General features: G+C 39.7%; 1 protein-coding gene across 1 annotated transcript in view; it reads left to right on the forward strand.

Moving 5' to 3' along the window:
* Positions 1-1875: 1875 nt before the first annotated feature.
* The window catches only part of ROBO2 (roundabout guidance receptor 2), a 615454-nt gene continuing 596476 nt past the window's right edge, over positions 1876-20853 (forward strand). The window contains exon 1 of the mRNA XM_030939677.1: positions 1876-2338. Within this exon, the coding sequence (XP_030795537.1) occupies positions 2278-2338 (61 nt within the window). The 5' untranslated portion in view covers positions 1876-2277. The remainder of the gene's footprint in view (positions 2339-20853) is intronic.

Below are 20853 nucleotides of genomic sequence, written 5' to 3' on the forward strand. Positions count from 1 at the left end.
GCTCGGCGCAGGGACCTGCGTGAGCTCCTCTAAGCCGCCTTCTAATCATCTGAACAGGCATCAAACGGCTCCCAGCGAGCCTGTGATCACACGTGGGCCCGGCCACACCGGGGCACCGCCGACACCGGCATCCCTTTGATCTAACGCGACCTTCCTTAATCATCCGCGGTCCTGAATGGCATCACTTGGTAGTCTTGGCCTTAACGTTGAGGGTTTCGTCGTCTTTGGGCTGAAATTCGGCCTCTTTTGGAGCTTCCATGAGCTCAGCCGGGTTTTCGGCTCTCCACACCCAGAGCCTACGTTTTCCGAATTTCCTTCTGGAGGTGCCGGTCTCTGGAGGGGAAGGACTTCGGGGTCCCCCGCCCCCAGGCTCTGGGATCCCCGCTCCCCCATCCTTTGCACCTTCTGCGGAACTCCCTCGCGTTGCGCGATCGCGCATCAAGCTCATCTTCGAGGGGTCAAAAGGCAACTGAGGAACACAAGGGGGTGCCACCCCTTCCTCTCCCTCCCCCCTTGGGGATGCCGCAGGGGGCCATAGATCTTGGCTAAAATGAGCCGCTGGAGGTTAGAGATTTCTGCCCCCTCCTTTTTTCCCCCTTGTGCTTTTCGACCGTATCGGAAGCATCTATCCACAACCTTTCCAGTCCAAAAGGTGCTTATATTTCGTTTCCTTTCCTTGCCTTCCTCCTCCTCGGCTTCTCATTTGGCTCAAAGGTGAAGAGTGTGTGTGTGATTTTAACGGGTCATGAGGCTGCGCCCTGGGTCCTGGAGGGCGATCTCCTTCAAGGCAGCGCGTGCAGCTCCGGCAGACGGAGGGATGAATAATTAGGCAGGGCTTCCATGAAATCGCTCACCGAGAAAATTACCTGCCCCTTAAACGGCACGCGGCGAGGAGCAGGGGCTGCAGCCCACCTATGCCCTCCCGAGGCGGGAAGGAGGGGGCGCGGGAGGCGCGGAGAAGCGGACGGAGTCGACCGCTGGCCTCGGCCCTGGGCGGGCAGCCGCCGGGCCTCCGAATCTGTGCAGCTCCGCCTGCCGGGACTCTCCGCCCTCGCTCTGCAGGACCCCTCCGGCTCCCCAGCGGGCAGGCGCCCCCGCGCGGGCGGGCGGAGTCTGGAGGTGGAGGCTCCGCGCCCCCGCTCGCCCCCGCCCCTCCCCGGGGCAGACTCCCAGCAGCTTCCATTCCTCCCGCCCCTCCCGCCTCCTCGCCTTCCCTCCTCGGAGTGCTTCCTCCCGCGGCAGCTGCTGGAGGAGGCGGACGCTCCGGGCCGGGCTGCCCGAGCAGCGGCGGGGGCCGGATCGCGGGGACCGGCGGCTGCACCCGGGCCAGCGGCTGGACCGCGCCTGGCGCTGGACTGAGCGCTGCCTGTCTCCGCCGCTCCCGGGCTGGGCTCACACGCCCGGCTCTGCCCTCGCCCGCAGCCGCCGGGTGCACCCTCGCTCAGCGGCGGCCCCGCGGGGGTGGCTGCAGCCTCAGCCTCAGCCTCAGCCTCAGCCTCAGCCTCAGCCTCAGCCTCCGCCCGGCCCCTCCCTCCCTCGCTCGCTCCTTCCCTCCCTCGCTCCCTCCCTGCCTCCTTCCGCAGCCCCACCACGTAGGAGTTCGGATTCTCCACCCGAATCGTCCTGATTTCCCTTTGCCTCTCTTTTGGAAACGAGAGACGTGGAGGGAGGCAACAAGGCTGCAAAGGAGAGGCCCGCCAAGTCTGCCCGCCTGCAAAGTGTTGCTCTGACACATCCTTATTATGGAAGTTAAGTAAAAATATATACATATTAAAAAATAACTCCGGACGTGGAGCTGCTACGGAGAAGGAAACCGGGGGAAAGAAAACCAGTAGGCAGGCCCATGGTTTTTCGGCAGCGTGCTGGCAAGTTTGTGGAACACTTTCTAGGAATTAGGTCTTTTCCTCCCCCTTCATCATCTTGACTTCTGAAGAAAGAACTTGGCTTTGGATTGCAGTGGAGCCTAAGGAGAGAGGGTTAGACACACTTGAATCATCCCTCTGGCTGGGCTGAATTTGCGGGAATTTAGGAAGCCAGAGTGTTGGAAATACAGCAGCCTTCGAAGTGCCCTCTGTTAATTTGGATGGATCTAAATGTGCCCCGTTCAAGACCTCTCCACCAACCCCGTCTGATCTTGCGATTTGCTCTTCTTGACTTTAATTAGTATCTAGGAAAGTCTAAACTTTGGACCTACCTCTTTTTTTGATACTTATTTTTGTACTTTTGCTCTCTGGGATTGGTTTCTTAAACGATCGGGATCCTTTTTAATATGTCAAAATGAGTCTGCTGATGTTTACACAACTAATGCTCTGTGGATTTTTATATGTTCGGGTTGATGGTAAGTTAAAAATGCTTTTATCTTTTTTTTTGCGCCCCCCCAGCCCCCAATCCCCCAAAACCATTTCTTTTAGAATTTGATGTGGGTTATAAATGAAATGACAGTATGTCTGTCTGTCCGTTTTGCCCAGGCACGGGCTCCTTGGGGGCAGAGGTTGTATTTAAGTCTTTTGTTTCTAAACTGCTGCAAGTGGAACATGTTGGTAGTCACCTATTGTTGTTATTGTTGTTGTAATTTACTTAATTCATTAAGGAGTTGGGTAATAAATGATGCTTTCCCAGTTTTCTTAGAAAAAGAAATATTACAGTAAATCTCCTGAAAGAGCCTAATACTATTGTGCCTGCTCTCTGTTTGATGTTTGCTCTTGTGTCTGAACTTTGGCTTAGACATTCAAGTGAAGAAATACAGTCGTAGACACTCTAAGGAAGGTTCAATGGGTTAGGAATTGGAGACTGAGATCAATGTGTATCACCTGTGTGTCAGTGAATGCTCTCCTGGCGTTAAATCAGAAGGAAGAATTTAGATCCTAGGGAGAAAACTGTCAAAAGTAAGACTGGGCGAGGCTCCACGAACGAGGAAGCATCAGCTATGGGCTGGCCACAGGAGTGGGACACTTAGCTCGGTCCGCAGTGGCCACAGGAGTGGGACACTTAGCTCGGTCCGCAGTGGCAAACACAACGGGGGCCTGAAACAGGTGCTGTAGGTGTCTCCCTCTAGGTTGAGTCGGTCTGTCAAGCCCACAGCATTCTGCCCCTGATTCTCTTGTCTTTTGTTCCGATTTGGTTTACTGGGATATTTTCACAGGATGTCAATTTCTTGTGCAACTATTGCAAAATCCTTTTTTGTGGCTCGTTTGAATGAAGAGTGGAAATAATCGTTAACATGCTTTTTGGTTTGTATTCAAAAGAAAAAAGTTCAAAGAATATTTGCTATTAACCTTCTAGAGGCTTTAATTTTTATATCGATGGAAAGAATTGGTATAGAGGAGTACTAGGTATTTTTTTTTCCTAACCGGATTGCAGTACTTTAGGTTTTTAATTACTTACTGTACTTGTAAAGAACCTAAAGTGTATTAGTCCAACTGTTCGAGCCATCACAATAGCTTGATGCCACATAAACTTTCCTCCAGCATTTGCATTGTGGATGAATTCATTATTGGGACACTGCCCATCTGTGGTAGCTAACTTTCTTCCTGGCAGCTAACTGCTGCGTAGAGCCCAATGTATTGGACTCAAAAAGGAAGGCTTTCTATAAACATGAGGCAATACAGATGAGTTTACCTACTGTCAAGTGGCTGTTTTCAATCATGGAGTACCTTTGCCCCCCAGCGATAGTAGGGGAGGGATGCATGTGTGTGCACTGCTTCTCTCTTTTCCCCGTCTAAGCAGTAGCTGTTTAGGGTTTAATTATCGTGAATTATACTATGGCAACACCTGTAATCATTTTTCATGTATTTATTTTTCAGTACATTAAAATACATGTACATTACCATAACAAAATAGGTTTACCTGTTTGTCCCAGGTGTGTTTGATTTTCATGATAAGACGACTTTGGTATAACTTTTTAAAGAATATGTCCTCATAAATCATGAATTTACACATCTCAATAACAAATGCATGTATAAACTATACATTAGACTCAGAATTATCATCAAGGGTTTTTTTAATATATGTATTTTTAAATCAGTGTGTTGCTAGGAGGAATACAATTAAATTGCTCAGTGGAAGTGACAGAGGAAATCAAAAGAGCTTGGTGTTACAGAATGTAATTAATATACCAGGGTGTTTGGAGATATATGAAACAAATGCAATTAACCAGCTTGCTGGAACAGCAGTAGCAAGACATCATTTCTGTCTGCTTTCCCTCCCTCCCTCCTTTCATTTCTCCCTCCCTTCTTTCTCTCTCTCTTATTCCTCTCTCCCTTCTTTCCTTCCTTCTCTCCCACACCACCCTTCTCCTGCCCCCAAAGACAACCTAGAACCTTTGTTCTGATCTAACATTATAGGATAAGGGGGCAGTTTCTGTCTGGGCCACAATTATGCAGCAGAATTCATAGTAATGTAGTGAAAAATGCCAAAATTGAGGAATTGAGACTGAAAAGGCAATGTTAAATTTGTTTGTGTGTGAAACTAGTTTTGTATTTAGCATCTGCTGTGTCAATAGCAAAGGAAACCCTGGACACTCTTACTAAATTAGTATGTAAATCATACGTTTGACATTGGATTGCCTTTGGATACTGCAGAGTGACAGTTTCTCCATGGGGATGGTTGAGAATTTGGGATGTGGACAACACTGCCCTCTAGGCTGTTTCAACACTTTGAGACTCAGTGTTCACATATACAGTGAAGAGGTTGCTTTGTAGGATCTCTAAGCTTTGTAACTCTTCCAGGATTCTATGATTTCTCTTTCCTTATTCTTCTTAGAGGTGTGTGCTTATACTCCACATGAATTTCAAATGTAGAGAAGCTTGTACCATTTCAAAGATATACTGACCATCCTTGTGCTAGAAACAGATATTAATTTTATTCAGTGACAAATGATACATAGATTTGCATTGATATTTGCTTGGTGGGTTATTTGTATGTGCATTTTTATAGTATATGAAAAATGTTAGAGTTTTGCCACCTCATAGAAGCTATGTGCTAATATTGCTTATAATTTTTCGCAGTATCATGTCCCTGTAGCAATCCATAGAGAACAAATATTAAGTTGGCTGAGAACTGTAGATAAACTTTTCTAATTGGGATGTAAATAATGGTTTTCTTATTGATGCAGATTAATCACATCTAGATTTTCTGTATGATCATACAGGAGAATGTATGTTAACGTTAGCCTTTATTTTCCAGCTTTTCTTTATTTTTGAATAAGAATAGGGTTTTGCAGTCATTCATGGGGAATTAATATGAACTATGGCAAGACTTTTAACTTACATCTATATCCCATATATCAATCTGATAATTTTACAATACTTGTGGAAAGGTGTTTTAAAATGAGAATTTTTTTTCGTCTTTACCCTTTATTCTTAAGTGAAAGTGGCGTACATGATATTAGGGGAGATAAATATAATAAAGATAATGTATGTGCATAAGGCAGATGTATAATCTCATAGAGGTTTATACATGTTGCTAAAGTGCTTCTTTTCAGTAATGGGCTTATTATCATAGCCATATGTAGTCTATTTCAGAACTTAAATTGTGTGTAAGTCACCTGAAATGTGTTTTTGAAGCTATGCCATGATACCATGTTTGGATTGGCTTTGTTTGAATAACCTTTGATGCTATGCAACATGTGGGCCATAAACCAAAAGGATTTCTTAGAACATTAAACAAGAATATCGTAAAAAAAAAAAAAAAAAAAAAAAAAAAAAAAAAAGTAATGATTATGTAAAAAGAGCAGTTCTGGCCATCTCACCACTGAGCAGCTTGTATAAAATAGCATGTTTGACAATCAAAATATAGGCATGTAAGCACATTGTGTAAATTGGGATACATATATAGCAACGAAGGGAGCTGATGTAGGTGAGATGTGTGTGTGCCTAGTAATATCTGCTGAAATAGTTCCGGCGGTCTCCAGGAGGTACATTTACTTCTCATGTGCAATTTGTTTTCGAAGAGTATCAGAAAAAAAGAGTATCATCTTATTTACTATTTCTCCATTTCCTCCTTTTTTCCCTCCTCCTCTCCTTCTCTTTTTTCTTCTCATTCATCGTTTCTTTCCTTATCTTCTTCTTCTCCTCCTCTTTTTTTCTTTTTTGGATCTAATGAAAGGAATTAGAGAAACATTTGAAGAGTGAAGAAGATACGTGAGGGTGTTTCTTGAGTGATAATTTACAAAATCTGCATTTAAAGGAAAAATGAGAATAATATTTTACCTTTAGGTATATCCAATTGGGGTTTTGACTTTCTCACTCTTCCCCCACAATACTATATATAACTTTATGCAAAATGCATTGCATAGATCCTATCATTTTCTAGTTTAGACAAATAAAAGTCTTCAGATCTGAGTTTAAGCAAACAGTGATTTATAGAGTGCCATTTTACAGATTTATTTCTAAAGAAAAGTGTTGCTGTATTTCTTACAGTGTCTCCACGTGTAAATCTGTCAACTTAAATCAATACATCTGCGTGGGTACTGCTTTTCTTCTTCTTTTGAAAAAATATTATATAAAGAATGAAGGAATGATTATAAACTCTTTTTTAAAAATAAATACTTATCAACTCTATTAATGTTTTAGCAGTGTGTTACACAATGATAGAAGCATAATATAGCAACTAGGGTAGCATGCTTACCCAAAATACCAGACTCAAAACACTGTGGGAGTAACGGAGGCCTCCATCCTTCATGTTTTCTCCTCCATTTGCAGCCAGTCCTTAGGATCTTTCATCTATCACATGAGTTTTAAATACATGTTTTGATAACTACATGGTTTGATAATTCTAAAATTGCCCTAATCATTGCATGGAGGGATATAAGATCCATAAGCACATAACTTGGCTGTTTCATATTCTGTCATATCTCCAGTGCTTGCATCAGTGCTTGACATACTCACCTGACTACTTGACAGCTTTGCTTCATGTCCAATGAGAATATACAAAACTCAAGGCTAAGACAGAATCTTCTCTTTCTAGCCATTCCCATCGCAGTAAATGGCTTCCACTAGTCATAGACTTTTTCATGACCCCCAGTGAGGACCCATTCTTCACTTGTTCTCACAACTTGTATTCAACTTGTTCTCAGAATTGGACAACCGTCACTACAATCTAACTTTAAAATGTTTTCTTTTTTTTTTTTTTTTTTTTTTGAGACGGAGTCTGGCTCTGTGGCCCAGGCTGGAGTGAGCGGCGCCATCTTGGCTCCCTGCAAGCTCCGCCCCCCGGGTTCCCGCCATTCTCCTGCCTCCGCCTCCCGAGGAGCTGGGACCACAGGCGCCGCCACCACGCCCGGCTCGTTTTTGTATTTTTAGTAGAGACGGGGTTTCACGGTGTTAGCCGGATGGTCTCGATCTCCTGACCTCGTGATCCGCCCGCCTCGGCCTCCCAAAGTGCTGGGATTACAGGCTTGAGCCACCGCGCCCGGCCTAAAATGTTTTTAATTACCTGAGAAAGAAACTATGTACCTTGTTCCACCATCTCTCTACCAACCACAAGAAACCACCCCTTGACTTCTATCTCTGTGGATTTGTCTTTTCTGTACATTTTATATAAATGCAATCATACAATGTATGATGTTATTTTGTGACCAGCTTCTTTCCTTTAGCATAACGTTTTCAAGGGTCATCCATGTCATAGCATGTACCAGTACATCTTTCCTTTTTATTGCCAAATAATATTCCATATCGTTTATCCTTTGGTTTACTAGTTGATGAACATTTAAGTTGTTTCCATGTTTGGCTATTATAGATATTGATGCTTTGAACATCCATGTACTAACTTGTATGGGAACATATGTCTTCATTTAATCTGGGGTGGAAATGCTGCGTCGTATGTTTAGTCTGTGTTTCACCTTTTGAGGTGAGCGAGACTCTTTTCCAAAGCAACTGTGCTACTTTATATTCCCATTAGCAATGTATGAGGTACATATTTTCTTTTAATTGATCATGGAAAGAAAGAATTGAAGGGCCTTATGAGTTGGATATGATGTTTTGAAGTGAAACCATTTCATATTAGAATACTCTGTCTCAAATCCCCAGTAGTCCTGATTTCTAATCCCTTCAGTGATTGTTGTCTTCTAAGTCTTCCTCAGTTGCCACGTACAATTTTACAAAGATAGTACTTCAGTTGAACTTGTCACTTTTAGCAGAGATCTCAGCAATACTAAATATAAATCATAGAATGATAGCATCTCGGAGCTATTATAAATATTTGCAGCTATACAGCACAATTGTCTTATTAGTTGGGCACATGGAGAACTGAAGCTTACAGATTTTATGTGTCTCGTCACAGATCCCACTGCTGCTTAGAGGTAGAGCAGGAACTAGACTCCAGGGACGCTGCATCTCTGCACCATGCTTCTGCCTATGAGAGGCTGTTGCTGGATTCTCAGCCCTGGAACTGCTTAACAGGAATTCCAGGTTCTTGTTACTGAAAATGACCAGCTATTTTCTGAAGAGTCCATGAGAAAATTAGCTTTAATATGTTTAGGTTATTCATTTGATTCAACACATGCATATTGACAACATAACTTGCTTGGCTCTGTGAAGAACATACTGACCTGTTAAAATGTTCCCACATTCAAGGAAATCATGACTTAGTAGGGAAGGTACTAAATGTTCAAGTCACTAGAACAAAAAGCAGTGTTTGATAAGAAGTTTGAAGGTGTACACAGTATAGTCTTGGGAACTCGGATAAGGAATAGGTGATTTCCAGCTGGTACAATCTGGGAAGGGTCGACACCAAAAGGGTCTCTTAACCTGGGCCTTAGAGGAACAGTGGGATTTTGGTGGCAAAAGGATTGGAAATTGAATTCCAGGAAAAGAAGTAACCAGAAAAATGGCGTGAAGATGACAAAGGGGTGCTAAGGAAAAGGCAAGAAGTTTAGATTGTTTGCAACATAGTTTGCCTGTAGGGAAGAAGGATAAGATGGTTGTTGAAAGACTACTGAGCAAACACTACTGAATGAGTATGAACAAGTAATTTAACCTTTTTATGCCTCAGTGCCCTTATCTGTAAAATAGGCATGGTAATAATGTATATCTCATACAGTTATAATGAGAAATAAAATATTTTAAAAAATATAACGATATATAGGCTGGGTGCGGTGGCTCATGCCTGTAATCTCAACACTTTGGGAGGCCAAGGTGGGTGGATCACCTGAGGTCAGGAGTTCAAGACCAGCCTGGCCAACATGAGGAAACCCCTCTCTTTACAAATTTTGTAAAAAAATACAGAAATTGGCCAGGCATGGTAGTGGGCGCCTGTAATCCCAGCTACTCAGGAGGCCGAGGCAGGAGAATCATTTGAATTCAGGAGGCAGAGGTTGCAGTGAGCCAAAATTGTGCCATTACACTCCAGCCTGGGTAACGAGCAAAACTCCGTCTCAAAAAATACGTATAGCAATATATACAAATAAATATATATACACAAAATAAAGGTGTGTATGAAGATATATATGATGCCGTGAACAGTGGTACTTTATAAGTGCCACTTAAATGTAACTTATTGTTATTATTAGGAGTATTTTTATTAGATTATTATTCCCTGCCTAGTATGAACAAGAAAAATAACTAGAAGAGAACTTTGCTATCAGACTAATTATGGACTACAATTGGGGTGCATATTAGGACAATTTTAATAAGATTTTTCAACCGTGAGTCTTCTGGTGACTGATTAAGAATTTTTGTTGACACTTAAGGGGACTTATCAGTGGCCTCACCTATGCACCTGTGACAAATGTGCTGTGACATGAGTCTTTCCATTATATCATAAGCTGATTACAAAACAAACATGATTCCCAAGTGAATGGTGCTATGAATGAAGAGAGTCAACAAGAGAGGAATCATACAAGTGGCAATTTGTTGGCAAGTAGACCATGCTTGTAGAAGCCTGCATTTTGGTTCGTGTTTACTGATTTACATTTCATCCTGGATAATTTTTACCTGGTGCTTTGATATAATGTACCATGGAGATAAACCTTGTGTAAGACAAACTAAACACTTCTACAATAGAAGACCTAAGTAAAAATTACCGTTTGCTATCCGTTCACTAATTCTTTTTCTAGATAGCCCACTTAGCTTTTCTTCATTTAATATAAGACATTGAATCTAATAACTGTTTATAATTATCCATTAATTACTTGTGCACAATGAGTAGTTATGTATATCAGAAAGGATAGGCTGAATAAAACAGTATCATTACTATTGTGGAAGTGACATACCTTTGGTGACCAGAAGCTTTGGACTGCATTGTTAGCTTCCCTAGTAGATTGTTAATTGTATATCCTTAGAACCTTACCAAAAATGATTTCATTTGACTATATAATTTCCAAGGTCTCCATCAGCCTTAGGTTCTATTACTCTAAGTACTTCTGTTTAATGTTCTAACATCTATTGTTATATTTGAGAACCTTTAATGAAGAAGTTTTAGCCTGGGCTCGGTACGGTGGCTCACACCTGTAATCCCAGCACTTTGGGAGGCTGAGGCTGAAGGATCACTTGAGCCTAGGTGTTTGAGACCAGCCTGGGCAGCATAATGAAACCTGTCTCTACAAAAAAGAAAAAAATTAGCTGGGCATGGTGGTGTCCACCTGTGGTCTCAGATACTTGGGAGGCTGAGATGAGAGGATTCCTTGAACCCAGGAGGTTGAGGCTGCAGTGAGCCATGATCACACCACGGCACTTCAGCCTGGGTGACATAGGCCCCATCTCCACACACACAATTCACATGAATTTAGCCTTGTAAAGAATTATCCAAAACCATAAACATCCATCTTTAAAAACAATAACAGTCTATTGTCTAATATGCATGTAGCATATCTGGTTTTGTTGTGGGCTCAATGATATGGCTATGGATATGCACGACAGCCAGAATTCACTAGTCTTATGATTCACATCCACTCTCATTCATTAATGACCGGTGGGACTTAGGCTTTCCTTATCAATAAATGGAATTTTAAAAATTTAATTCTAAGTGGACAATAGTCTTAGGTCAATGTGCTTAGTTTATGACCACTGTACCTACAGCCATATGCAACATGGGAATTTCAGCTCAGGAGAGGGGGTTAACAGCCACTTTTTAATTTCTGTTGTAAGAATTGATGAGGGATCTCTTTCCCTAGAGTTTGGTTCCAAGCCTTTTGGAAATAAGCTGGAGAACATGGAATATAACTCAGCTATCCCACTGTAAGGCTTTTCAAGTTTAAACAAGGAACACCCAGTTGAAACCAGACTGGAATTTAAGGGATTTGCCCAAAACCTCTGCAACACTTATAACCAATTAAAATGTTCATAAGTATGATTCCAAAAGGGAGAACTTTTGACTTTCCAAAAAACTTGAGTTAAGAGTTATTCATTATAAAGGAAAGTTTATAAGTTTTTATAAAGCAAGGTTAGAGTCATAAAGTTTTGTAATACATGTATTTCCAAATACTAGCAAATGCTAGAATATGATTAAACTTATTTAGATATATCCGATGATTATAGAATATAGTTTTCAGGGTTAGAGTAAATTAAGGGAAATTTAGAATGAATCTAGCAACAGGCACTCTTGTGTTTTATCTCTCTATTATAAAGTAAATTTTAATGCATTGCCAAATAACAGTACAGTTATTGAAAACCAAGCTTATTATTGTTCCATTAAATTAGAGATGACATTTCACCTTCCTCATCTTAGGTATATAACCGCTTGTGTATCTTAAATACATTGAATACCAGCAACAGCAAGCTATTACCCAAAGGCCAATTGTTTTGGTGCCCCTTATACCTAACTCTATCATGGGTTAGAGTAGAAACTGAGTAGGAGAAATGCAACCTTTTAAAAATAAAATGCCATTTCTGTTTCTTTACTACTCTAATAAACTTGCTTTCATTAAAGAAAAGAAAAGAAAATGCCAGGTACAACATTCTCAGTGTTTGTTTTTGTGTGTTTTTTTGTTTTTTTTCCCCCCATGCAAAATTGAATATGAAGAGTTAGAACATTCAGTGTGGTGGTCTCAAAATATATATATATATATATATATATATTTTGCATTGCAATTGTTTTAACATAATTTCAAGAGTTAAACAATAATAATGAAAAAAATGTTTCAGGCCACACAGCGCAGCTCATGCCTGTAATCTCAGTACTTTGGGAGACTGGGAGGATCTCTTGAGCCCATGAATTTGAGATAAGCCTGGGCTACATGGTGAAACCCTATCTCTGCAAAAAAAAAAAAAAAAAAAGTAAAAGAAAAAAATAATTAATCGGACACAGTGTGCTCACCTGTAGTCCCAGCTACTTGGGAGGCTGAGGTAGAAGGATCGCTTGTGTCTGGGAGGTCAAGGCTGCAGTGAGCTGTGAGTATACCACTGCATTCCAGCCAGGGTGACAGAGGAAGACCCTGTCAAAAAAAAAAAAAATCATCAATGGGCATATGAGCCCTGCACTCACAAATCAAGTTGTCATTCAGTTGAGGTTTGAGGCCTCCTTGTCTGCCCAAAACCAGATTTAACTGGGTTGTTCCTCACTGGCTATCATGAAACATGTAAGTAATTTCGTAGCTAAGTATGTTTTTAAGAGTTTCAGTCCCACCTTTGTAATTTGAAAGCCTGAATAATGTCAACTTTTAATACAAAAATGAAAGAAAAAAGAATCAGAAAAATATGTGCAACATGTGGGTGCAGATTTGGGCAAATACAGCTCTTACCCCCTTGCCTCCCACCTCCCTATACACATGACAATGAGATGCGAGTGAATGGAGTTGTTTGGTGCCTGCACTCTGCTCACAATCCAATGGCCAACTTTCATTTTCAGAACCCTTTCCAGGCTGTGCATTCTCATTGCACTTTCCTGTTGAACTGTAGCACCTGGGATGTTCATCACCTGGGTCTTATGAAACTCTCCAGATTTTTGAGGCTCTCAGTAAATGTGTCTCATCATGATAAATTTAAATTCCAAATTTATTCAACATTTCTTTTCAGAAAGCGGTTTTTATCTTTTGAAGCAGCGGCTAAACATGACATGCAAATAAAATTACCAGGAAATTGCTTGTGTTGTCTATCTCTATCAGGATTCAATTCTAAGCCTTCCAAACATGGGTCTCTATAGGAGGTGATGCCTCATCTTTGCATTTGAAATGATCTAAGAGGTGCAAGGATATACCTGGGAGGGGCAATCTCCATAAGGGGAGGGGACGAAAGAGTGTGTTGGAAAAGTGAAAAACTGAACATTTGAATGAAGTGGGTTGGATTAGCATTTGACACTCAACTATATAGCAAGCGGACACGCTGATATTTAGTTCTATGGATTGTTAACATTCACATAAAACAGAATTATTTAGCATTTACTGAATCCTTTTTGATAATCAATTTGGGATCAAATGCAAAAGAACATGTGTCTGCTTTGTATGACCCCAGATTCTTCCGTTTTCTCTTTGAGCAGATGACATGCCTTCTTTGCTGACTGATATTGGTTGCTAGGAGAAGTGCACTGGTTTAGTCCCTTCTTTTCCAGCAGTAAAACTAAAGAGCGTATTGAGTAAGAGAAAGAGGCAGAACACAGTACAGGCCATGAATCATGACTTGTCTCCAATATGTCCACTTTGCTCCCATTTTTTTTCCCTTTAAAAACTTTTGTTTTTACCAATGATGCTTTCTTTCAGCCATCATCTATAATCCTTTTGGAGCCTGAGGGGATGAGGGTTGCTAAAGAGAGACTGTACTGCTGAGAGTCCACTCAGAGCAATAATAAAAGCCTTGAGAGTTATTCATGGGGCCACATTAGTGAGAATGCACTACTCAGTGAATAGCATCAGTCAGCTGCCTTTGAGATTGGGTGATTAATACCTTCTGTTCTGAAGGGGGGAAAAGGCAGACAAGAAAGGTCTTCATACTACTTTGGCTATTTTGCAAATTAGATCTTACATATTGTCAAAGCTTTTGACAAAGAAATTGCTAAAATGTCAATACCTGCAATGGTCTTTTTTAAAAGCTAGTTTTTTTCATGAAACTGTTAATTGTGGCTACTGTCAAATAAAATTGAAACGGTCATAATATCCCAAATGAACACTGAAAAAAATCAGCCATTCTTATATTCTGGCAGTGTTTATGATGACATCAAACTAAGAGCATGATGTCAGTGATCATATTCAGAATGTTATCTAGGCAGACCTATTTGACAACAGCCAAACAGCATTTTTGTTTGTTTGATAAAAGAACTAATTGCAATACTCTTGAGAGTTTACAGAAGCAGCTAATGAGAAAGTGTTAAGGGTGGCAGGTGTTAGTTTTCCATAAGCACTTGGATATAAGGGACAGTCTGTGAATTACGAAGAAGTTGTTACTTATATATGTGTGCCTGTATGTTTATATCTATAGGCTTATTCAGCATTAGGGATTAAAATGATATTATTATAATCCTCATTACCTCTCCTTTTATCTTTTGATTTTATTATGTACATGGCACAGTTCAAATAAAATTGCTCAAGGTTTGTTAAACTTGTCAACCATCTGAGTTTCATAGATAGAAAAGCTGGTTTTGCTGGCCTGAGTGTGGCAGCTAGAAAATCCAAGGTGATGCTTTGCCATGCTGTTTTTTCAGCATGATTCCAACATTAAGCAGGCTGTTAATATTTAGACAGTAAATAAAGCCATGTCTTTGTTTTTAAAAAATCATTCTATTATTCATTTTATATTTTAAACTTATTTTTTATATAACAGCTTAGTCTGCTGCTTCTATATATACTCATGCTCGTTCAAAACCCTTCACTTTTGTCTGAATATGAGAACAAACAACAATGTAAAGACTCTGTGTGGTGCTTCCTGTAACCTGTTTTCACTGTCTGGAAGTGAAATGTCTTGTTAAGAGGGGATAATACCCAAAGGCAATCAGAGATAAAAATGTAACGATTTGGTGGGTGATGTCTAGAGATCAGCTTTAAGTGAGGTCTGATTTAACATCTTTATTAGTGATTTAAAAGGGAAATGATAAAGAAATTACAAACCTCAATGTTGGAATACCATCAGAACCTCCCCTCCCTGCCTCTGAAACCACATATAATGATACACGAAAATTTAGGCAGCAGAAAATATTAGTGGAGTAAAAACTAATGCTTTATTTGGTATATAAATGTAAACTAATTCTTCAGGGAAATAATCAGAAATCTAGAAATCTAACTAGAGGGAGAAGCCAGCAAAGCAATAACACTGAAAGGGCCCTGGGGATAAGTACAGGAGTGGGGGCAAGGAGAGAATGTGATTTAGATTAGGAGTGTTATATCCCAGTTTAAAGGTCATGCGATTATAGTGCCCATTTAGGGAGTATTGCATCACTGACTAGGGAGATTCTCTTTCAATGAATGTGGCTTAAGTGCAATTGAAATACTTCTTTCATTTTGTACTTCATTGCCAGAACATGAGAGAGATTTTGGCAGAACAGAAACAAGGGTTAGTACAAAGAGAGATTCTTTAGAAAGATGCTTGTCTACTTAACACTAGAGAAGGATTTTCCATTGAAAAGTTCAAATAGTTCCTTTTTAGAGGGAATGTAGCATCTTCAAAACCAAGACCAAATTCACAAAGCCTTCCAAGAGAAATTTCTACCATCTGTCAGTATATAGCACAGCCCATGTTTGTGTTTTAGTTCATTTTATATGTACTATATTACACATATTAGGGCTTAATTAAGCTCGGGTGAATTAAATTGTTCTTTAATAGACAACTTGTATGCAGAAACCCATACAACATATGCCATCTCACCCCAGATACATTCAAGAGTAATCTTTTCTGTGGAAGTCAAGGGCCTTCCCTCCAGTAGAAGAAAGTATTGGCTGGAGTAGGGAAGCATAGACAATGACTCTTCAGATGAATTATGTTGCATTTACTGTGTTCCTGGTTACTAAGGATACCAGGTCTGATGATAAAGACCTAGAGAAGGTTGCACAAGTGAGATTCTCTGCTTGCTGCACAATTATATGTTGGTTCCTTTTCCCTAGTCCTCAGATAGAAATTGCCATTTTTTTCCCTCCTGATTAAGAGAGTGATAGAAATAGAATGGAGTCAGCATCTCAGTAAAACAGAAGTAAAAACAAGTTAAGATGGGCAGTGAGAGGTAATGGAGGCCAATTCCTAGGGCTTCTAATTGGTTTTATTTTGTCAATTTTACATTATCATCAATGTTGCGGGGCTACCTCATAGCCAGCATTTGAAAGCAGATGGGCATCGTGCCATAATATCACTGTAGCCAGTGACTGAGAGGAGCCTGAACTCTACAAAGTCTCGTGTGTGTGTGTGTGTGTGTGTGTGTGTGTAAAACTTGGTTAACGTGTAATTCATCAGTAATGAGATTAGAGCCCTCATAATAAAGTCCCTACATGTTAATTGTGGAATTATGGTACAACAATAAGTAGAGAAGCATTCATTCTTCTTAAAAAAAAAATACCAGATACAAAATCTATTCATTTGGAACTCACCCTTCTATAGTTTTTATTCACAACTTTTACACTTTTACAGTTAATTTTTTAAAGATTTTCTTTTATTCAACTTCCACTGCATGTTTCCACTTACATCAAATCCTTCTGCATCCAGTATTCATTTTGTAACAAAGGGCATATAAATATTATAAGGAATGGTCTTGATATTAGGGGTGTGTATATAAAATCCATTCTACTGGTTTTGTGATTAGGCCAGTAAATTGCATACTGTATTGATAAAAGGGTTTTCATTGTCATAATAATCTGTGAACTCAGTGGGGACTACTTTGCTGGGAAGGCACGTATAAATGACTAGAACTATACAAAATCTCATGAGGAATTTATCGTAGAAATATAGGTGCTGCAAAAGAAAACAAGGTAGACTCCTCCTTTTTCCTTTCATTTTCTAACACGTCATCCTGTCACAGGATTTTTGCAAACCTTCAGTATGATTCCATGTGAAGGTTTTAAAGAGTTAGAGAAAAATATACATTTGGAAGACTCGTTTAAGTATAATATATCCACATATAAACTTACGTGAATTGGATTGAATTATAACTTGTGTGATATAAATGTAACAAAACTACATTTTTGGACCCTGAGGAACTAATCAAAGCCAGAGGCTAACTTTATTACACCCATTCCTGATTGGTTTATTTCTGTAAATTTATATAACGACTAGATGATTTCTTTTTCGCTTCTGATTTTAAGTTTTAAAAGTAAAATTAAGTTACCCAAAAGAATGTTTATAAGGTGAACTTTGGCCAGTTGGTGATTGTCATAAAACGAAACGTTTTAGGTAGTTGTGAAATGCATCAAATTGAAAAGATAAATAGAGAAGTTGAACTGTCCTTACAAATGACTACACAATACCAGTAATGTCTTTTGAGAGAGGATTTAGGACATAGTGTGTAGGTATTTATCCCACACAAAGAGAAAAATACCCTTCCGTGGGAAAACATTAGATCATAGGAAGGCCTGAAATATCTGAGTTGCAGCTTTGTGAAACCACACTCAGTCTAAACAAGTTACAACAAGATAAAGTCCTCAGAATACGAGGAAGGGATGATGACTACAAAGATCCACCACTGTGTTTCCCAGCTTTTTTCTCTAATGTAGCTAAGACTTTCTTTGATGAAGTCACCCTTTCTTGATCCATTTGTGTAAAAACTTGTCCCCCAACCACCTTTTGTTAAGGGAGGCAGTAGTTAGCAAACTTGGTAGAGTTTATAAAGACCTAATATTGTTTGATGAGATTCACTAGGATTAGACAATAAATTAAAGACAGAAATTACATATGTTAGTAAATGAAAGATCCTACTGCTTAGTATTCTTGTCTTAATTCATGCAGCGTTTTTTACTTGTAAGAAGACACCATACTGTGTAACATTCCATTTGAGATTGTTATCTTGGCAACCTCTTACTTCTTTGAAATTGTGTGGGCAATTCAAAAAAATTAAAGACGGTAATATAGGGAACTGAGCATTTAGGAAAAAAATTGTGTATTTGGTGTAAATTTCATGGTTTTAAATCCACAGAGAACTCAAAACTCAAACACAAGACATGCAATATTTTGGCAATTTGTGTTAAGGCTGTAACTTTTTTTCAAATGTATTACTGCTTAATATTTCTAACATGAAACCTAAGGTGCTTGAATAGAGGCCATGTCATAATCCAGGGAAGATGTTTTATAAACCAAGGAATTGACATGTACATCTATGTAATATATACATATACACAGATGCCTATATACATGTCACATATATACATACATATGTCTATGCATGCGTACACACATATAATTTTGTAAAAAAATGACCGAGTTCATAGAAATACCATTTGACCCGATGATCCCATTACTGAGTATATACCCAGATGATTATAAATCATTCTGCTATAAAGACACATGCACACGTATGTTTACTGCAGCACTATTCACAGTAGCAAAGACTTGGAACCAACCCAAATGTCCATTAGTGACAGACTGGATTAAGAAAATGTGGCACATATACACCATGGAATACTATGCAGCCATAAAAAAGCATGAGTTCATGTCCTTTGTAGAGACATGGATGCAGCTGGAAACCATCATTCTTAGCAAACTATCGCAAGGACAGAAAACCAAACACCGCATGTTCTCACTCATAGGTGGGAATTGAACAATGAGATCACTTGGACACAGAAAGGGGAACATCACACACTGGGGTCTGTCGTGGGGTGGGGGCTGGGGAAAGATAGCATTAGGAGAGATACCTAATGTAAATGACGAGTTAATGGGTGCAGCACACCAACATGGCACATGTACACACATGTAACCTGCATGTTGTGCACATGTACCCGAGAACATAAAGTATATAAAAAGAAAAAAGACCAAGTTCAAAGGCTTTGGCACATCTTTTAGTTATTGCATTTTTGTGAGTTAACTACTAATGTGGAAGCTATACCTTTTAGATTCCAGAGGATTTTTTTTTTTTTTTTTTTTTTTTTTTTTGAGATGGAGTCTCACTCTATCGCCCAGGCTGGAGTGCTATGGCATGATCTTGGCTCACTGCAAGCTCCACCTCCTGGGTTCAAGTGATTCTCCTGCCTCAGCCTCCTGAGTAGCTGGGATTACAGGCACGTGCCACTACACCCAGCTAATTTTTGTATTTTTAGCAGAGACGAGGTTTCACCATGTTGGCCAGGATGGTCTCCATCTACTGACCTCGTGATCCACCCACCTCGACCTCCCAAAGTGCTGCGATTACAGGCGTGAGCCACCGCACCCTGGCAAGATCTTTTTAAAAATATGTGGCTGACGGGTTGATAGGTGCGTCAAACCACCATGGCACATGTATACCTATGTAACAAACCTGCACGTTCTGCACGTGTATCCCAGAACTTAAAGTAAAATAAAAATATATATGCGGCTGGATTTTGATTGGACTTTAATGTTATTTGGGGTATATGTGTTTTTCTTTTTTTTGATTAAAAAGGAGAATACTCACATGTTTTCCTAATTGTTATTAAGAAAATTCTTAGATTATTGGGATAAGAAAGGTCTTCAAAGTCTTTCTCTAAGCTTCCAAGTATCACCTGAATAAAATAGACAAATAGAAAACTTTGAGCTTAGATATTTTTTGCTTGATAGCCACCTAGTTTTATTCAGTTGCCTTGAGATAAAACATGGATATTGAAAAGTGTAATACTCTAATGTTTAGTTACCTGGAAAGTTCCAGCTAAATATAAGTAATATTCACAATAGCCTGCTATTGTAATTTTAAGTAAAAGATTATTGTGTGCCATCTGGCATAACTTGTGTGCCTCTTCTGTAACTTTCCAGCTCTTTTCAGGGTTAATAAAGATCTCAAGTGACATTTTCAGTATGCTTCAAAAAATAATTGAAAAAATACATCTATGAAATATATCACTAATGTATAGTTGCTTTTATTTTTATTTATTTATTTATTTATTTATTTATTTATTTATTTATTTATTTTTGAGATAGGGTCTCACTCCTGTTGCCCAGGCTGGAGTATAGTGGTGCAATCTTGGCTCACTGCAGCCTTGACTTCCTGGGCTCAGGTGGTCCTCTCACTTCAGCTTGGGTAGTTGGGATTACAGGCCTGCACCACCACACTTGGCTATTTTTTTTTGAATTTTTGTAGTGATGGAGTTTCACTATGTTGCCCAGGCTGTTCTTGAACTCCTGGACTCAAGCGATCCACCCACCTCAACCTCCCAAAGTGCTGGGTGAGCCACCACACCTGGCCTTAGTTAGTTGCTTTTTAAATGCATGTTGTTTTACTATTTCCAAGTTTTTGACTGTTATTGTTAATTAGTGAGATGGTAGCACACAATCACATTTATGTATTAATTCATTAGAATGTATTTACTGAGCATCTGCAATGTGCTGAATACTCGTAAAAGTGTGGTGAGTTTTTATTTTTGTGAGAAAGACAGACAAATAATCATGCTGAATATGTTTATACCGGTGATTGAATTTTTAAGTATTATGAAAGAAAAATATAGGGTGTCATAAGCAGATTATAAAATGTATGAAATTTATATTTTGTGCCTGGAAATCTCCCTGGGGAAGTAACAATTATGTTGAGGACTGGAGATAGCTGTGTGAAGAGTGAGATCTGAAAAGAGAATTCTAGGTAGAGGGGACAGGGATTGGAGAACGTGTCACCATTGAAAGCCTGGCAGGAAATCAAGTGGCTGGTAAAGGTGTAAGCAATGAAAGGTGGAAGAAGGCTGGGCTGGATGGCACAGATTATGTAGGTAATGTTAAAAGAACTGTGTATTTGAACATTTGAGGATTCGTGATTTGGAGGAGCACTAGCCTATAAGGGGTCACATTTCACTGAGAAGGGCAAGAGGGGAATCTCTCATAAAGCGTTTGCATAAGCAAGGCAAAGAAGACAATTTTG

This window comes from Rhinopithecus roxellana, chromosome 1 (assembly GCF_007565055.1).
Source record: "Rhinopithecus roxellana isolate Shanxi Qingling chromosome 1, ASM756505v1, whole genome shotgun sequence".
Classification (NCBI taxonomy): domain Eukaryota; kingdom Metazoa; phylum Chordata; class Mammalia; order Primates; family Cercopithecidae; genus Rhinopithecus; species Rhinopithecus roxellana.